Here is an 18076-nt window from a genome sequence, read left to right as displayed (position 1 = left end):
TTCAACAGCAGATTAGGGACACAGTAGAGATACTCGGGTATTCAAACTATAACCTTTTGTGCCAAGGGATGGGCTTGAGAGAGCACACTTGAGCTAAAATAGGTCTCTTTCTCTCCCTCTCTCTCTTTCTCTCTCTCCCTCTCTCTCTCTCTCTCTCTCTCTCTCTCTCTCCCTCTCTATCTCTCTCTCTCTCTCGCTCTCTCTCTTTGTAGAGCGGTAAGGCTGAAAATGGGGTACACAATGGTTGCTGTCCGCTGATTCATCCAAAGCTGCAGTTCTGATGAGTGTGGCCCATTTCTGGGTCAGTGAACAAAATGGCACCTGACACACTGAATGGGGAACAGACAGGGCACACCAAGGGTATAAAACATACACACACACACGTGCACGCACGCACGCACGCACGCAAGCACGCACAAACACACGCACATACACGCAGTCACGCTCTCAACCAAAAGTGCATTCATATGCTGACACAGATTCTCACAAACCTAAACTCACACTCCCTGTCGAAAGATTTCACTGTAAGTATATTCTTTGTTTACTTTTCAGCCTACTCTCTACTATGCATCTATTGTTTTTGTTTGAAACATTTACTGACTGTTTGTACAAATAGACATGTTTTATTCTTTCACATGAGAAATAATAAAATGTTTATTTACACTTAGTACTGTATCACACGTCAGAAATGGTCTTGGTGTAAAATGGTGAAGGTGTGAAGAGCTTAGCAGTGTGGAATATCTAACGGTCGTAGGCTGTGCTGTCTTCAGATGTTAGCTGAAGGCTGTTACAAACTTTACCTAAACACAGTGACGGAACGTCCTTTTCTACATAGTTCTACAAACTTTTGTATGGCTAAAATGTTGGAATTTACCGTATATGATGCTCCATCGCTCTGTTGTAGGGCCCTTAGGCCCCATGATGTGTTTTTGTACTGTTATATTCAAAGCCTTAAGAAGATATGTCCCATTTATGATTGGACATATGAAATTCTATATTTATGAAATAGTAAGGTTAAATTGAGAATCCAATAGGGAATGAATGCCTTTTCTCTTTGCTTCAGAGGACTATGGGTGACAATAGTTTGAGTGATCGGATGATGTCAAAGAAATTATTATCAATGAAACTTGGGACAGAGACAGAACCAAAGAGTGGAAAAGGAGTAAATGGGGAGAAATGCATGTCATAATTCAGGCCACAATGGTCCTTAAAGCCTGTGGCCTTTGAAAGAATGCTGACAGTGGGAAAGGACGAAAGGCATTTTACTGTTGAAGCCCATGTCGAGTGTTATCACAACTGTCTCTGCTATTAGCCACTGTCTGTGTGATCAAAGCTGTCTCTGTTACTATCTACTGTCTGTGGACAGCTGTCTCTGCTACAAGCTACTGTCAGTGTGATAACAGCTGTCTCTGCTACAAGCTACTGTCAGTGTGATAACAGCTGTCTCTACTACTAGCTACTGTCTGTGTGATCACAGCTGTCTCTGCTTCTAGCTACTGTCTGTGGACATATAGGTAATTTACTCCATCTCTATCTGCTCTGGCCACAGGCAGCTGTAGCAGCAATAGCAGCAGTAGTAGTAGCATTAGTAGTATTAGTAGCAGTAGTAATGGAAGCAGTAGTAGTAGTATTAGTAGCAGTAGCAGCAGCAGCAGCAGCAGTATTAGTAGCAGCAGTAGTATCAGCAGCAGCAGCGGTATTAGTAGCAGCAGTAGTAGCAGCAGCAGCAGTAGTTGTAGTAGTATTAGCAATACCAGTATTAGCAGTAGCAGTAGCAACAGTAGCAGCAGTAGTAATAGTAGCAGTATTAGTAGCAGTAGTAACAGCGGTACTAGTAGTAACAGTAGCAGTAGTAACAGCAGTAGTAGTAGTAATAGTCGCAGTATTAGTAGCAGTAGTAACAACGGTACTAGTAGTAATAGTAGCAGTATTAGTAGCAGTAGTAACAGCAGTAGTAGTAGTAATAGTAGCAGTTTTAGTAACAGTAGTAGCAGCAGTAGTAGCAGCAGTAGTAGCAGCAGTAGTAGTAACATAAGTAGCAGCAGTAGTAGTAGTAATAGTGGCTGATTTAGCAGTATCAGTAGCAGTAGTAGTAGCAGTAGCGATAGCAGAAGTGGTAGTAGTAGTAGCAGTAGCAGAAGTAGTATTGGTAGTAGCAGTAGCAGAAGTAGTAGTAGTAGCAGAAGTAGCAGAAGTAATTGTTATAGTAACAGTAGAGGTGGTGATAGTAGTAATAGTAGGAGTAATAGCAGTATTGTAGTAGTGATAGTAGTGATAATTGTAGTAATAGTAGTGATAGTAGTAACAGTAGGAGAAATAGCAGTAGTAGTAGCAGCAGTAGTAGTTGCAGTGATAGTAGTAGTAGTAGTAGTAGTAGTAGTAGTAGTAGTAGTAATAGCTGTAGTAGTGATAGTAGTAGTGTTAGTAGTAGTGATAGTAGTGGTAATAGTAGAAGTAATAGCAGTAGTGGTAGCAGTTGTAGTGGCAGCAGTAGTAGTAATAGTAGTAGTTGTGGTGGTAGTAGTAGTAGTTGTAGTAATAGTAGTAGAAGTAATTTTAGTGGTAGTAGTAGTAGCAGTATATTTGGTAGTAGTAGTAATAGCAGTAGTAGTAGTAGCAGTAGTAGTAGTGGTAGTAGTAGAAGTAGTAGTAGTAATAGCAGTAGTAGTGGTAGTAGTAGAAGTAGTAGTAGTAATAGCAGTAGTAGTGGTAGTTGGAGTTATAGCAGTAGTAGTAGTACTAGTTGTAGTGATAGTAGTCGTTGTAGCAGTAGTAATAGTAGTAGCAGTAGTTGTAGTGATAGTAGTAGTAGTGGTAGTAGTAGTAATAGCAGTAGTAGTAGAGGTATTAGGAGTAATAGCAGTAGTAGTAGTGGTGAAAGTAGTATTAGTAGTAGTGATAGTAGTAATAGTAGGAGTAATATCAGTAGTGTAGAAGTGATAGTAGCGGTAATAGTAGTAATAGTGTTGAATGAAGTAATAGTAGTAGTAATAGCAGTATTGTAATAGTGATAGTAGTAATAGTAGTAGTAATAGCAGTATTGTAGTAGTGATAGTAGTGGTAATATTAGTAATAGAAGTGATAGTAGTAGTAATAGTAGTGATAATAGTAGTGACAGTAGTAATGGTAGGAGTAATATCAGTAGTAGTAGTAGTAGTAGTAGTAGTGGTAGTAGTAGTAGTAGTAATAGCAGTAGTAGTGGTAGTTGGAGTAATAGCAGTAGTAGTAGGCATGGTGATAGTGGTAGTAGTAGTAGTAGTAATAGTAGTACTAGTAGCAGTATTAATAGCTGTAGTAGTAGTAGTGTTAATATTAGTAATAGCAGTAGTAGTAGTGGTGGTAGGATTAATTTTAGTGTTAGTGGTAGTGGTGATGGTAATGGTGATAGTAGTGTTGATATTAGTAATAGTAGGAGTAATAGCAGTATTGTAGTATTGATAGTAGTGGTAATAGTAGTAATATTAGTGATAGTAGTAATAGTAGTGATATTAGTAGTGATATTAGTGAAATACAGTAGGAGTAATAGCAGTAGTAGTAGTAGTAGTAGTAGTAATTGCAGTGATAGTAGTAGTAGTATTAGTGGTAGTAGTAGTTGTGGTAGTAGTGTAATAGCAGTACTAGTAGTAGTAGTAATTGTAGTAGTAGTATTAGTAATAGCAGTAGTAGTAGTAATAGCAGTAGTATTAGTATTAGTAGTAGTAGTAGTAGTAGTAGTAGTAGTAGTAATAATAGCAGTAGTAGTAGAGGTATTAGGATTAATAGCAGTAATAGTAGTGGTGATGGTAGTGGTGATAGTAGTGTTGATAGTAGTAATGGTAGGAGAGATTGTGGTAGTAGTAGTAGCACTAGTAGTAGCACTAGTAATAGTAGTAGTAGTAGTAGTAGAAGTAGAAGTAGTAATCAAAGTAGTGTTGATACTAGTAGTGATTGTAGGAGTAATAACAGTAGAAGTAGTAGCACTAGTTGTAGCAGCGGTAGAAGTAGTCGTAGGAGAAGTAGTAGTTGTTATGGTAGTGGTAGTAGTGGTAGTAATAGTAGTCGTACTGCTGGTAGTATTGGTAGTGGTAATTGCTGTGGTAGTTGTAGTGGTAGTAGTAGTAGTGGTACTAGTAGTAGTAGTGGTAGTAGTAGTTGTAGTGATAGTATAAGTATTAATAGTAATAGTAATAGTAGTAGTAGTATTAGTAATAGCAGCACTAGTAGTTGGAGTAATAGCAGTAGTAGTAGTTGTATTAATAGTAGTAGAGATGGTAATAGTAGTAATAGCAGTAGTAGTAGTAGTAGTAGTAATAGCAGTAGTAGTAGTAGCAGTATTAGCAGTAGTAGTAGTGGTGATGGTAGTGGTGATAGTAGTAGTAGTAGTAGAAATAGTATGAGTTATAGCAGTATTATAGTAGTCATAGTAGTGGTAACAGTAGTAATAGTAGTTATTGTAGTAGTGATAGTAGTAATAGTGGTAGTAATAGTACTGATAGTAGTAGTGATAGTAGTACGATTAGTGGTGGAAGGAGTAATAGCAGTAGTAGTAGTAGTAGTAGTAGTGGTAATAGTAGTAATATCAGTAGTAGTAGTAATAGCAATAGTAGTAGTTGTAGTTGTAGTATTAGTAATAGCAGTAGTAGTAGTGGTGGTATGATTCATTTGAGTTGTAGTGGTAGTGGTGATAGTAGTGCTGATAGTAGTAATAGTAGGAGTAATAGCAGTAGTGGTAGTAGTGATAGTAGTATAAGTAGTAGCAGTAGTAGTGGTGATTGTAGTAATAGTATGAGTAATAGCAGTATTGTAGTAGTGATAGTAGTGGTAACAGTAGTGATATTAGTAGTGATAGTATTAGTATTAGTAGTAGTGTTAGTAGTTGTAGTATTTGTGATAGTATTTGTGATAGTAGGAGTAATAGTAGTAGGAGTAAAAGCAGCAGTAGTGGTAGTAGTAGTGGTAGTGGTAGTAGTAGTGATTGTAGTAGTAATAGTAGTGGTGGACGTACTAATGGCAGTGGTAGTAGTAATAGAAGGAGTAATATCAGTAGTAGATGTAGTGATAGTAGTAGTGATGGTGATAGTAGAAGTAGTGATAGTAATAGTAGTAGTGATATTGGTGGAATTAGTGATGGTAGTATTGATAGTGGTTGTGATAGTAGTTGTGGTTGTGATAGTAGGAGTAATAGTAGCAGTAGTAGTTGTAGTAGTGGTAGTAATAGTGGTAGTAGCAGTAGTGATAGAAGTAGTAGTAGTAGTAATAGCAGTAGCAGTTGTAGTGGTAGTAGTAGTGATAGTTGTAGTTGTGATAGTAGTAGTACGAGTAGCAGTAGTAGAAGTGTTAAAACTAGTAGTAATAGTAGGAGTAATAGCAGTAGGAACAGTAGTAGATGTGGTAGAAGTAGTAATAGTATTAGTGATAGTAGTGGTAATAGAATTAGTAGTAATAGTAGAGGTAATAGTAGTAGTGATAGTAGTAGTGATAGTAGTAGTGATAGTAGAGGTAATAGTAGTAGTGATAGTAGTAGTGATAGTAGTAGTGATAGTAGTAGTGATAGTAGTAGTGAAAGTAGTAGTGATAGTAGAGGTAATAGTAGTAGTGATAGTAGTAGTGATAGTAGTAGTGATAGTAGAGGTAATAGTAGTAGTGATAGTAGTGATAGTAGAGGTAATAGTAGTAGTGATAGTAGTGATAGTAGAGGTAATAGTAGTAGTGATAGTAGTAGTGATAGTAGTGATAGTAGAGGTTCTAGTAGTAGTGATAGTAGAGGTAATAGTAGTAGTGATAGTAGTGATAGTAGAGGTAATAGTGGTAGTGATAGTAGTGATAGTAGAGGTTCTAGTAGTAGTGATAGTAGTGATAGTAGAGGTAATAGTAGTAGTGATAGTAGTAGTGATAGTAGTGATAGTAGAGGTTCTAGTAGTAGTGATAGTAGAGGTAATAGTGGTAGTGATAGTAGTGATAGTAGAGGTTCTAGTAGTAGTGATAGTAGTGATAGTAGTAGTAGTGATAGTAGTAGTGATAGTAGTAGTGATAGTAGTAGTGATAGTAGCGGTGATAGTAGAGGTACTGGTAGTGGTGATAGTAGTAGTGATAGTAGTAGTGATAGTAGCGGTGATAGTAGTGGTGATATTAGAGGTACTGGTAGTGGTGATAGTAGTAGTAGTGATAGTAGTAGTGATAGTAGTAGTGATAGTAGTAGTGATAGTAGCGGTGATAGTAGAGGTACTGGTAGTGGTGATAGTAGTAGTGATAGTAGTAGTGATAGTAGCGGTGATAGTAGAGGTACTGGTAGTGGTGATATTAGTAGTGATAGTCGAGGTAATAGTAGTAGTAGTGATAGTAGTAGTGATAGTAGTGGTGATAGTATTAGTGATAGTAGAGGTAATAGTAGCAGTAGCAGCAATACATTTCCAATTCTAAATTGGTGCAGTGTGCTATCTTCCTACCACATTGGATAATATCATTTTTGAAAACAAGAGATTTTCTGGATGTTATTGGACTATCAATAGATTGCAGGATTTATTAATTCCCTGCTAAAGTGATTACTCAATTTGGGACTGGGCAGCTCTTCATGAATGAACCAAAAATACTTTCTGCTGACCGTTTGAAGGACAACTCTTTCTTTCTGCATATTGGATCAATTTCACTAAACTCAACTGTGTCACTCTCTCTGGGGTGGACGTCTCTGGGACTACACACACACACACACACACACACACACACACACACACACACACACACACACACACACACACACACACACACACACACACACACACACACACACACACACTCACACTCACACTCACACTCACACTCACACACAGGACATGAGTTCATCGCCGTATTTCCCTGCACGATCCGCGCTGTTCCGTAAGGAGGCCAATGGAGTGACGTACCGTGTCCCTGCCCTGCTCTACCTGTCCCTGTCCAACTCCTTCCTGGCCTTCTGTGAGGAGAGACTCAGCCCCTCAGACGCCCAGGCTCACCTGCTGGTCATGCGCAAGGGCACATTCTACAGGAACTATGTAGAGGTCAGTACAGGTCACAGACTTAGGATAGGTCAAAGTCATAACAGGTGTCCTAATACTTAATATTTCTCTAACATCTAACCTCCTACCCTCCCTCCCTGTCTCTACCCTCCCTCCCTGTCTCTACCCTCATACCCTGTCTCTACCCTCATACCCTGTCTCTACCCTCCCTCCCTGCCCCCTCCCTGTCTCTACCCTCCCTCTCTGTCTCTACCCTCCCTACCTGTCTCTACCCTCCCTACCTGTCTCTACCCTCCCTCTCTGTCTCTACCCTCCCTCCCTGTCTCTACACTCCCTCCCTGTCTCTACCCTCATACCCTGTCTCTACCCTCCCTAACTGTCTATACCCTCCCTAACTGTCTCTACCCTCTCTCCCTGTCTCTACCCTCACTCCCTGTTTCTACCCTCCCTACCTGTCTCTACCCTCCCTACCTGTCTCTACCCTCCCTCCCTGTCTCTACCTTCCCTACCTGTCTCTACCCTCCCTCCCTGTCTCTACCCTCCCTACCTGTCTCTACCCTCCCTCCCTGTCTCTACCCTCGCTACCTGTCTCTACCCTCATACCCTGTCTCTACCCTCCCTACCTGTCTCTACCCTCCCTCCCTGTCTCTACCCTCCCTACCTGTCTCTACCCTCATACCCTGTCTCTACCCTCCCTACCTGTCTCTACCCTCCCTCCCTGTCTCTACCCTCCCTACCTGTCTCTACCCTCCCTCCCTGTCTCTACCCTCCCTACCTGTCTCTACCCTCCCTACCTGTCTCTACCCTCATACCCTGTCTCTACCCTCCCTACCTGTCGCTACCCTCCCTACCTGTCTCTACCCTCATACCCTGTTTCTACCCTCCTACTCTGTCTCTACCCTGCTACCCTGTCTCTACCCTAACTACCCTGCCTCTACCCTCCCTCCCTGTCCCTACCCTCCTACCCTGTCTCTACCCTTCCTAACTGTCTCTATCCTCATACACTGTCTCTACCCTGCTACCCTGTCTCTACCCTAACTACCCTGTCTCTACCCTCCCTCTCTGCCCCTACCCTTCTACCCTGTCTCTACCCTCCCTCCCTGTCTCTACCTTCCTACCCTCCTACCCTCCCTGCTCCCTCCCTGTCTCTACCCTCCCTACCTGTCCCTACCCTTCCTAACTGTCTCTACCCTCATACCCTGTCTCTACCCTTCTACCCTGTCTCTATCCTCCCTCCCTGTCTCTACCCTCATACCCTGTCTCAACTCTCCTACCGTATCTCTACCCTCGCTCTCTGTCTCTACCCTCCTACCCTCCTACCCTGTCTCTACCCTCCCTCCCTGTCTCTACCCTCCATACCTGTCTCTACCCTCCCTCCCTGACTCTACCCTCCCTCCCTGTCTCTACTCTCCTACCCTGTCTCTACCCTTCTACCCTGTCTCTACCCTCCTATTCTGTCTCTACTCACCTACCCTGTCTCTACCCTTCTACCCTGTCTCTACCCTCCCTCTCTGTCTCTACCCTCCCTCCCTGTCTCTACCCTCATATACTCCCTACTTGTCACTGCTCTCCATCCCTGTCTCCACACTCCTATCCTCCATCCCTCTCTCTACCCCCCCAATTCCCTCCCTGTCTCTACCCTCATATACTCCCTCCTTGTCGATACTCTCCCTCCCTGTCTCTACCCCCCCAACTCCCTCCCTGTCCCTACCCTCCTACCCTCCATCCCTGTCTCTACCCTTCCTTCCTCAGTGGGAGGACATGAGTGTTCTGGGTACGGCTCAGTTGGCTGGCCACCGGTCGATGAACCCGTGTCCGCTGTATGACGAGTTCACAGGCACCCTCTTCCTGTTCTTCATCGCTGTGCTGGGCCACACGTCCGAATCCTACCAGCTGGTGACGGGTAAGAATGTGACGCGCCTCTGCTTCATCTCCAGTAACGACCAGGGCAACACCTGGAGCCCTGCCATCGACCTCACCAAGAGGGTCATAGGAGACACCATCAAAGGTGAGACAAGGTCACAGCAGGTAGGTTGATCTCATGAGGTTATAAAGTTCTGTGTTTTATGGTGAAGTATGTGTTTATTTCACATGGTGTCATATCTTTCTGGTTGTGATTGTGGTTCTGGTTGTGTTTCCCCTCCTCAGACTGGGCAACCTTCGCCCTGGGCCCGGGACACGGCATCCAGCTCAAGTCAGGCCGCCTGCTGGTGCCAGCGTACGCTTACCACATCGACTGCAAGGAGTGCTTCGGCCAGATGTGCCTGACCACACCCCACGCTTTCTGTTTCCATAGCGACACCCACGGGCGGACGTGGCGTTTTGGGGAGGCGGTGCCAGGGCCAGAGAGCGTGGAGTGCCAGATGGTGTCTGTGGATCAGGAGGACGGGACCAACGTGCTGTACTGTAATGCCCGGAGCCCCCTGGGCTGCAGGGTCCAGGCCCTCAGTCTGGATGACGGAGCTGTCTTCCAGGATGGACAGCTGGTGCAGCGGCTCACAGAGCCACGTAATGGTTGCCACGGTAGCGTAGTGGGGTTCCCTGCTCCCCTACACCTCAACCTCCGCCCTCGGCCACCCACCCACGCCAGACACTGGACATCCTTCGAGGCTAAGACTGGCGCCTCCTCCCCACCCACCGCCCCTCCCACTCCCAGCTCCCCACAGAATTTCCTTCCACCCACCTGGGTGGTGTACTCCCACCCGACGTGGACCAACGTGAGGAAGGACCTCGGGGTGTACCTCAGCCTGTTCCCCCGTGACCCGGACAGCTGGTCTGGCCCGTGGGTGATCTACGAGGGCCCCAGTGCCTACTCTGACCTGGCCTACCTGGAGCTGCCATCAGCTGGGGCCCCGTCGGCCGTGGCCTTCGCCTGTCTGTTTGAGTGCGGCACCAGCACGGCTTATGATGAGATCTCCTTCAGCATCTTCACCCTCTACGAGCTCATTGACAACCTGCCACGCAACACAAAGTCAGGCAGCAACACACAGCCACCCAGCAACACACAGCCACTCAGCAACACACAGCCACCCAGCAACACACAGCCACTCAGCAACACAAAGTCAGGCAGCAACACACAGCCGCTCAGAAACACAAAGTCAGGCAGCAACACACAGCCACCCAGCAACACACAGCCACTCAGCAACACACTGCCACCCAGCAACACACTGCCACCCAGCAACACACTGCCACCCAGCAACACACAGCCACCCAGCAACACACAGAGCTTCCACAACACAACACAACCCAAGGAAGAGAGACCAGAGGCGAGGAAGAGGAGGACGAGGAATATGTGTGGTCTTTGCAATGTTTCCTAACTGCTAATTAACTGTTAATCCTAGTGTTTTCTGCGCGTTTCCTTCTGGAGCTCATGAGAAAAGTGTACAACAGCATCATATTTAAATGCGATCCACAGAGTTCTGACGTTTTACATCTGGTGATGAATTTGTTTTGTCTGATATCAAGTCCATCCACGCCTAGTAACCCTCGACTTAATGCACATACTGTGTGTTTACATGTAGTGGTTGTGTCACGATAATGCAGAAACATTGCTATAGAAGCCACGTTTTATTGAATACTAGCCAGGGGCAGCCTACAGATGTAGGATCTTAATTTGAGCCAGTTTGCTACAGCAGGAAAATAATCCTGCTGCAATAGGAAATGTGAATTATTATGTGGATTATAATGATTGGACATTTTTGTAGGGGTTGATACATTTTTCATATAGGGAAAATCAAGTCTGAAATTACAAAGTGGAAATTACAAACTAAATAACCCTTTTTAAACCTCAAATGCACTACAAGTTTTAAATGTCGTGCATTGCAGGAAAGTTATCCTGCAACAGGGTGATCAAATGAAGATCCTACATCTGTATAACTCTGTTGAAATGCATTTTCTGCTGGATTGTTGTTATCGACCAAGAACACCACTAGATGCTCACAAACATAAAGTTGAATCATTCTTTATTAAACCAACCATCCTTTATTAGACCAACCATTCTTTATTAAACCAACCATTCTTTATTAAACCAACCATCCTTTATGAAACCAACCATTCTTTATTAAATCAACCATTCTTTATTAAACCAACCATCCTTTATGAAACCAACCATTCTTTATTAAACCAACCATTATTTATTAAACCAACCATTATTTATTAAACCAACCATCCATTATGAAACCAACCATTCTTTATTAAACCAAGCATTCTTTATTAAACCAACCATTATTTATTAAACCAACCATCCATTATGAAACCAACCATTCTTTATTAAATCAACCATTCCTTATTAAACCAACCATTCTTTATTAAACCAAGCATTCTTTATTAAACCAACCATTCTTCCTCAGCAGTATTTGTGTACTGATTGGTACACTACATGAGCAAAAGTATGTGGACACCTGCTTGTCGAACATCTCATTCCAAAATCATGGACATTAATATGGAGTTGGTCCCCCCTTTGCTGTTATAACAGCCTCCACTCTTCTGGGAAGGCTTTCCACTAGATGTTGTAACATTGCTGTATCGGTCTCTCTTGCTTCCATTCAGCCACAAGAGCATTAGTGAGGTTGGGCACTGATGTTGGGCGATTAGGCCTGGCTCGCAGTCAGGGTTCCAATTCATCCCAAAGGTGTTCGATGGGGTTGAGGTCAGGGCTCAGTGCAGGCCAGGCAAGTTCTTCCACACCGATCTCGACAAACCATTTCTGTATGGACCTCCCTTTGTGCACGGGGACATTGTCATGCTGAAACAGGAAATAGCTTTCCCCAAATTGTTGCCACAAATTTGGAAGCACAGAATCGTCTAGAATGTCATAGTATGCTGTAGCGTTAAGATTTCTCTTCACTGGAACTTAGGGTCCCGAACCATGAAAAACAGCCCCAGACCATTATTCCTTCTCCACCAATCTTTACAGTTAGCACTATGCATCGGGGCAGGTAGTGTTCTCCCGGCATCTGCCAAACCCAGGTTCGTCCGTCGGAATGCCAGATGGTGAAGCGTGATTCATCACACCAGAGAACGCTGCTTTAAGAGTCCAATTGTGGCGAGCTTTACATCACTCCAGCCGGCACTAGGCATTGCGCATGGTGATCTTAGGCTTTTGTGCGGCTGCTCGGCCATGGAAACCCATTTCATGAAGCTCCCGACGAACAGTTCTTGTGCCGACGTTGCTTCCAGAGGCAGTTTGGAATTCGGTAGTGGGTGTTGCAACCGAGGATAGACGATTTTTACGTGCTACGTGCTTCAGCTCTCGCGGTCCCGTTCTGTGAGCTTGTGTGGCCTACCACTTTGCGGCTGAGCCGTTGTTGCTCCCAGACGTTTCCACTTCTCAATAACAACATTTACAGTAGGCAGCTGTCCTCCTATGACAGTGCCACGTTGAAAATCACAGAGCTCTTCAGTAAGGCCATTCCACTGCCAATGTTTGTCTATGGAGAATGCATGGCTGTCAGCAACGGGTGTGGCTGAAATAGCTGAATCTATTAATTTGAAGTGGTGTCCACATATTTTTGTACATATAGTGTATTTGCATGAGATGTCTGAGATACTGTGCTTTTGTCTTGCTTTCCAACAACATGTAAAGACTGCATCACCCTATACTATACACACAAACAACATACCATTTCGTAAGCGTGTATGTTACATTGTCACACTCACATTATCTAAGAGCAATCAGTCAAGTTGTTTTCCTTTCTGGTGAAATGAAGAAGAAGGAAAGTATTTTTTGGAGAAGATTAGGGAAAGGGAAGTGAGAGCAGACAGTAAATGACACTGAGAATAAAAGACAGGATGACTTTGCGATCATTAGAGACCGACACGTTAACCTGGGTTGACTCTTGTGTCTCGTATACATGATCTTTTGAAAGCCCTGCTGCAGTTTGGTTATCTGATGTAACACCAGCTGTTTTGTTCCAAAATACTCGTCACACATGGGCTATCACAGAGGTGATGTCTTAGTAACAGAGCCACTTATCCAGAAATGATTTGAGGGCTTTACTCTGGTCACAGGCCAAAATATATTTACAATTTAACAGAGTTGGGGAAAAAAAACATGTCCGTTGTGCTTCTAGGCCAAACTGACATCCAACATTCTGTTATGTACCATCTGTGGTATCTCCAGCTGAGTGGAGGTTGCCGTGGGCAACTCCAAACCGCCCTGGGGGAGGGTCTTGCGGTTGAGTGTGGCAGTCAATCTTTTCCGGAACACCCTGCACAGGAAAACATAGATCAGCGGGTCCAGACACACGTTAGTGGCAGACAGCCAGAGAGTGGTCTCCTTGGCAATGTAGAGTGCGTTTTGCGCCCGACAATGGTTGTCTATGTTTCGGGTCTGGGTGAGAGTGTAGGGCACCCTGGCGAAATGAAAAGGGGCGAAACAAACGAAAAACACCCCCACCACCACAAAGACTTTGGCCTTGGTCCTACGGCTGGCCGCTTTGGAGCCACTACGCGAGGCTTTGTAGGACTCGTAGACTTTCCGACTGATGAAGGTGTAACACAACAGCATCAGAGCCAGTGTTCCCCAAAACACCACCTGGGAAGAGGAGGAGAAAACTCCGTAAGGCATCAAACGTCATCATCAGAAAAGCTAAAGGAACATTTTTAATCACAAATAGGTGCTAAGTCCAGGCACTCGTGTGCTTATGAAAGTTAAAAAGCTTTTAATGTGTTTGGCTAAGTCATTATTAAAATACACCAACGCTTATCGACCAACGGCTTCATCAGGGTGTCAACATGTAATCAATATAAATGCAACAATTTAAATGATTTCACTGATATCATGTAAGAAAATCAGTCAATTGAAATAAGTAAATTTTCCCTAATCTATGGATTTCACATGACTGGGCAGGGCCAGAGTCTGGGAGGGCATAGGCTCACCCACTTGGGATCCAGGCCCACCTACTGAGAAGCCAGGCCCAGCCAACCAGAATGAGTTTTTCCCCACAAAAGGGCTTTATTACAGACATAAATACTCTTCAGTTTCTTCAGCTGTCCGGGTGGCTGGTCTCAGATGATCCCGTAGGTGAAGAAGCCTACGAGATCATGGTTACACGTGGTCTGGGGTTGTGAGGCCGGTTGGATGGTGGAGGCGGCTTATGGTAGAGAAATTAACATTCAATTCTCTGGCTAAAGCTCAGCCCAGGACCTCCACATCTGGCTTCTTCATCTGCAGGATCGTCTGAGACCAACCTCCGGACAGCTGATGAAACTGTGGGTTTGCACAACCGAAGAATTTCTGCACAAACTGTCAGAAACGGTCTCAGGGAAGCTCATCTGCATTCTCGTCGTCCTCACCAGGGTCTTGACTTGACTGCAGTATAGGGTAGTAACTGACTTCAGTGGGAAAATGCTCACCTTCGATGTCCACTGGCACACTGGAGAAGTGTGCTCTTCATGGAGGAATCCCGGTTTCAACTGTACCGGGCAGATGGCAGACAGCGTATATGGCATTGTGTGGGCGAGTGGTTTGCTGGTGTCAACGTTGTGAAGAGAGTGCCTAATGGTGGCGGTGGGGTTATGGTATGGGTAGGTGTAAGCTACGGACAATGAACACAAATGCATTTTATTGATGGCAATTTGAATGCGCAGAAATACTGTGATGAGATCCAGAGGCCCATTGTTGTGCCATTCATCTGCCGCCATCACCTCATGTTTCAGCATGATAATGCATGTCACAAGGATCTGTACACAATTCCTGGATGCTGAAAATGTATGTTCTTCCATGGCCTGCATACTCACCAGACATCTCACCCATTGAGCATGTTTGGGATGCTCTGGATCGACATGTACGACAGCGTGTTCCAATTCCCTCCAATATCCAGCAACTAAGCACAGCCTTTGAAGAAGAGTGGAACAACATTCCACAGGCCACAATCAACAGCCTGATCAACTCTATGCGAAGGAGTTGTGTCACACTGCATGAGGCAAGTGGTGGTCACACCAGATACTGATGCCCCTACTATATTTATTTAAGGTATCTGTGACCAACAGATGCATATCTGTGTTCCCAGTCATGTGAAATCCATAGAATAGGGCCTAATGAATTTATATCAATTGACTGATTTCTTAGATGAACTGTAACTCAGTAAAATCTTAGAAATTGTTGCATGTTGTGAACAAGAATGTTGCCCGTACTTGGCAGAAGTAGTTGAAGCCCTCGTGCCACAGCATGCCGGCCTGACCCTTTAGAGAGGTACACTTCAGCCGGCCACCAGAGAGCAGCGGTGTGCGGTCACTCAGAACGGCATTGGGCAGAGCCAGAGAAACCATCACAGCCCAGACGGCCGCACTCAAAGCCTGTCCCAGCCCGACCCTCTGGAGGGCGCACTTCCCAAAGGGCCTGACGATCTTGAGGTAACGGTCCAGGCTGATGAGCCCCAGGAGCAGGATGCTGATGTACATGGTGGTGTAGAAGAGGACGGCAGAGTAGCGACAGTAGAACACACGCAGACGCCAGGAGCCTACGTCGGCGTCCGCGAGGACCTTCACTGGGATGGACAGAGTCATCAGCAGGTCTGCCACCACCTGTTGACAGACAGGCCATCACGTCAGTCATCAGTCATATTGTTAAACTATTCTTGACAGTCGGACAACTAAATTGTTTTATCACAGAAAATAAATTCTGGGTCCCTTACTACGTTCTTCAGGTAGACCACGAAGGTGGTGGTGCTACGGATGTTGAAGAAGATCCATGCAGCCAGGCAGTTGAGTACCAGCGCAAACAGGAAGAGGGCGCTGTAGAGACAGGGGAAGACCACCGCCGTCACACTGGTGTCACGCACACACTTCAGAGACAGGTTTGATTGGCTGCCGTTCATCCTCACCTCCAGAAGTACTTTGGAGAGAAACAGAGGACAATATATATACAGAGAGAGAGAGACAGAGAGAGAGAGAGAGAGAGAGAGAGAGAGAGAGAGAGAGAGAGAGAGAGAGAAAGAGAGAGAGAGAGAGAGAGAGAGAGAGAGAGAGAGAGAGAGAGAGAGAGAGATTCAGTGTTAATTTACTCTATATTTAACACCCAGAAATATACTCTATATTTAACCTACGAAAAGAATGCACTTTTTCATAAGACCCTTCACAATGTATGTTTAAAAAATGTATTTAATATTAATTTGGACATTGTAAATACATCAAGTAGGTTAGTCCTCTGTACAGAGCGGTTAAATTTATGCCGATGATAGACAGTACATTTACTGTGTCAGTCGTTTCCTACAACCTCCATTTGTCTGTCTGTCAGTCTCTGTATCCGCTTGGCCTTCCGCTTTACATAATGAGTCCAAACAGCTTAGAATCACATTCAGTGCAGTAACAGGTGCTATGGCAACCAAGGAACATTTTCAAAGTTGGATCCATTCAGGGGTTTGTGGACTGATACTCAGAAGACATGGATCCCTTTAAAATCATGTTTCTACAACTTGATGAGAGATTTGAGCCAAATTCCTGAAAATACACTTGATGTCCCTACATGAATCTGCATTCATTCAGTCTGATTTGGACAGCTCATGAAGAATGTGCTGTGATGTAGGTCATTAATTGAAAAACTAAATTGAAATGCTTGAATGTATACTCTTCCCTGTGACATAAAAAAATATTCAATTGTTATGCAGAATTGTTATACACTTGTCAAACATAATCATAAATTACATTAAATGCATTAATAATGAAAATGTCCTTACCCTCCTTTGATTGAAGTTTTGATGTTGAAGACGTAAAATTCACTGGAGCACTCAATATGAAGAGAAAAACTCAGCAGTCTTCACTCAATATGAAGAGAAAAACTCAGCAGTCTTCACTCAATATGAAGAGAAAAACTCAGCAGTCTTCACTCAATATGAAGAGAAAAACTCAGCAGTCTTCACTCAATATGAAGAGAAAAACTCAGCAGTCTTCACTCAATATGAAGAGAAAAACTCAGCAGTCTTCACTCAATATGAAGAGAAAAACTCAGCAGTCTTCACTCAATATGAAGAGAAAAACTCAGCAGTCTTCACTCAATATGAAGAGAAAAACTCAGCAGTCTTCACTCAATATGAAGAGAAAAACTCAGCAGTCTTCACTCAATATGAAGAGAAAAACTCAGCAGTCTTCACTCAATATGAAGAGAAAAACTCAGCAGCCTTCACTCAATATGAAGAGAAAAACTCAGCAGTCTTCACTCAATATGAAGAGAAAAACTCAGCAGTCTTCACTCAATATGAAGAGAAAAACTCAGCAGTCTTCACTCAATATGAAGAGAAAAACTCAGCAGTCTTCACTCAATATGAAGAGAAAAACTCAGCAGTCTTCACTCAATATGTAAAAGTGAAATATCCAATTCAGCTGTTTTTTTTCCTTACAATCTTTCCAAGGCTTGACAATTTGTCTTTATTTTCAATGGTCACATTGGTTTTCACACCGACCAACAAAACGGTCCATTTGAGCGTACTGTATGCATGTGTAATGGTATTTTCTGTAGGAGGTCTCTGGGTCTTTACATAGAGCTCGTGTGTGGCTGTCTCGTCACAATCCCAATGACTTCGCCAATGAGTGACTTTGCCTGTGTGAATGAGCCTGTACCTCCTCTCTTCCTGTTTAATTGTCCACTGAGAGGTTAGTACGGCATGGTGCCAGTCTCCCTGTGCCAGTGTGCGTCAGTTTCACTAGTTGGTGAGTGAGCGGCGAATGCAGCAGGCAGGACACACTTCCTGACTGTGATCTTAAGAGGCCCCCAGGGCCGCACCCCATTCACTCTCCCTGGCCTAGTCCTCCCACCCATTTTTCTTTACTAAGTTCAAGGCCCTGTCTTAATGATGCCAAACCAGAGCAAAGCGGCAGTGTAGTGGCGAGCATGCAGAAATCATTCATCTCTGCTGATTGCTTACTGTCATCAACTGTGTATTTGTGGGGCCATCTTATCTCCAGACAGGTTTTCATTGAATAGGGCCCAGAGTCTTCAGCACCCTGTCTACTACGCTGCATTGTAGTGTGCACGGTAGTGTGCATGCTAGTAGTGTTAGGGGCGGCAGGCAGCCTTGTGGTTAGAGCGTTGGACTTGTGACCAAAAAGGTTGCAAGATTGAATGCCCGAGCTGACAAGGTAAAAATCTGTCGTTCTGCCCCTGAACA

The 18076-nt window shown here is 44.1% G+C and overlaps 2 protein-coding genes across 4 annotated transcripts; one reads left to right on the top strand and one right to left on the bottom strand.

Moving 5' to 3' along the window:
* Nucleotides 1-236: 236 nt before the first annotated feature.
* On the top strand, nt 237-10611 carry neu4 (sialidase 4). Of its 2 annotated transcripts, none has more exons than XM_029715970.1 (4): nt 237-301; nt 6807-7013; nt 8724-8979; nt 9120-10611. In XM_029715970.1, exons 1-4 carry the CDS (start codon nt 281-283, stop codon nt 10286-10288), a joined length of 1653 nt encoding a protein of 550 aa, XP_029571830.1. In that variant the 5' UTR covers nt 237-280; the 3' UTR covers nt 10289-10611. The 2 variants fall into 2 exon arrangements, with proteins under 2 accessions (XP_029571830.1, XP_029571829.1); XM_029715969.1 differs by lacking the exon at nt 237-301 and adding an exon at nt 423-524.
* A 1619-nt stretch (nt 10612-12230) lies between these two features.
* On the bottom strand, nt 12231-17664 carry LOC115163793 (P2Y purinoceptor 13-like). Of its 2 annotated transcripts, XM_029715968.1 has the most exons (5): nt 16649-17664; nt 15797-15807; nt 15608-15707; nt 15108-15497; nt 12231-13506 (listed from the first exon to the last, which is right to left on the bottom strand). In XM_029715968.1, exons 4-5 carry the CDS (start codon nt 15477-15479, stop codon nt 13039-13041), a joined length of 840 nt encoding a protein of 279 aa, XP_029571828.1. In that variant the 5' UTR covers nt 15480-15497; nt 15608-15707; nt 15797-15807; nt 16649-17664; the 3' UTR covers nt 12231-13038. The 2 variants fall into 2 exon arrangements, with proteins under 2 accessions (XP_029571828.1, XP_029571827.1); XM_029715967.1 differs by having other exon boundaries at nt 15608-15807.
* Between the last annotated feature and the right edge of the window lie 412 nt (nt 17665-18076).

This window comes from Salmo trutta, chromosome 26 (assembly GCF_901001165.1).
Source record: "Salmo trutta chromosome 26, fSalTru1.1, whole genome shotgun sequence".
Classification (NCBI taxonomy): Eukaryota; Metazoa; Chordata; class Actinopteri; order Salmoniformes; family Salmonidae; genus Salmo; species Salmo trutta.
This window is presented reverse-complemented; position numbering and strand designations above follow the sequence as displayed.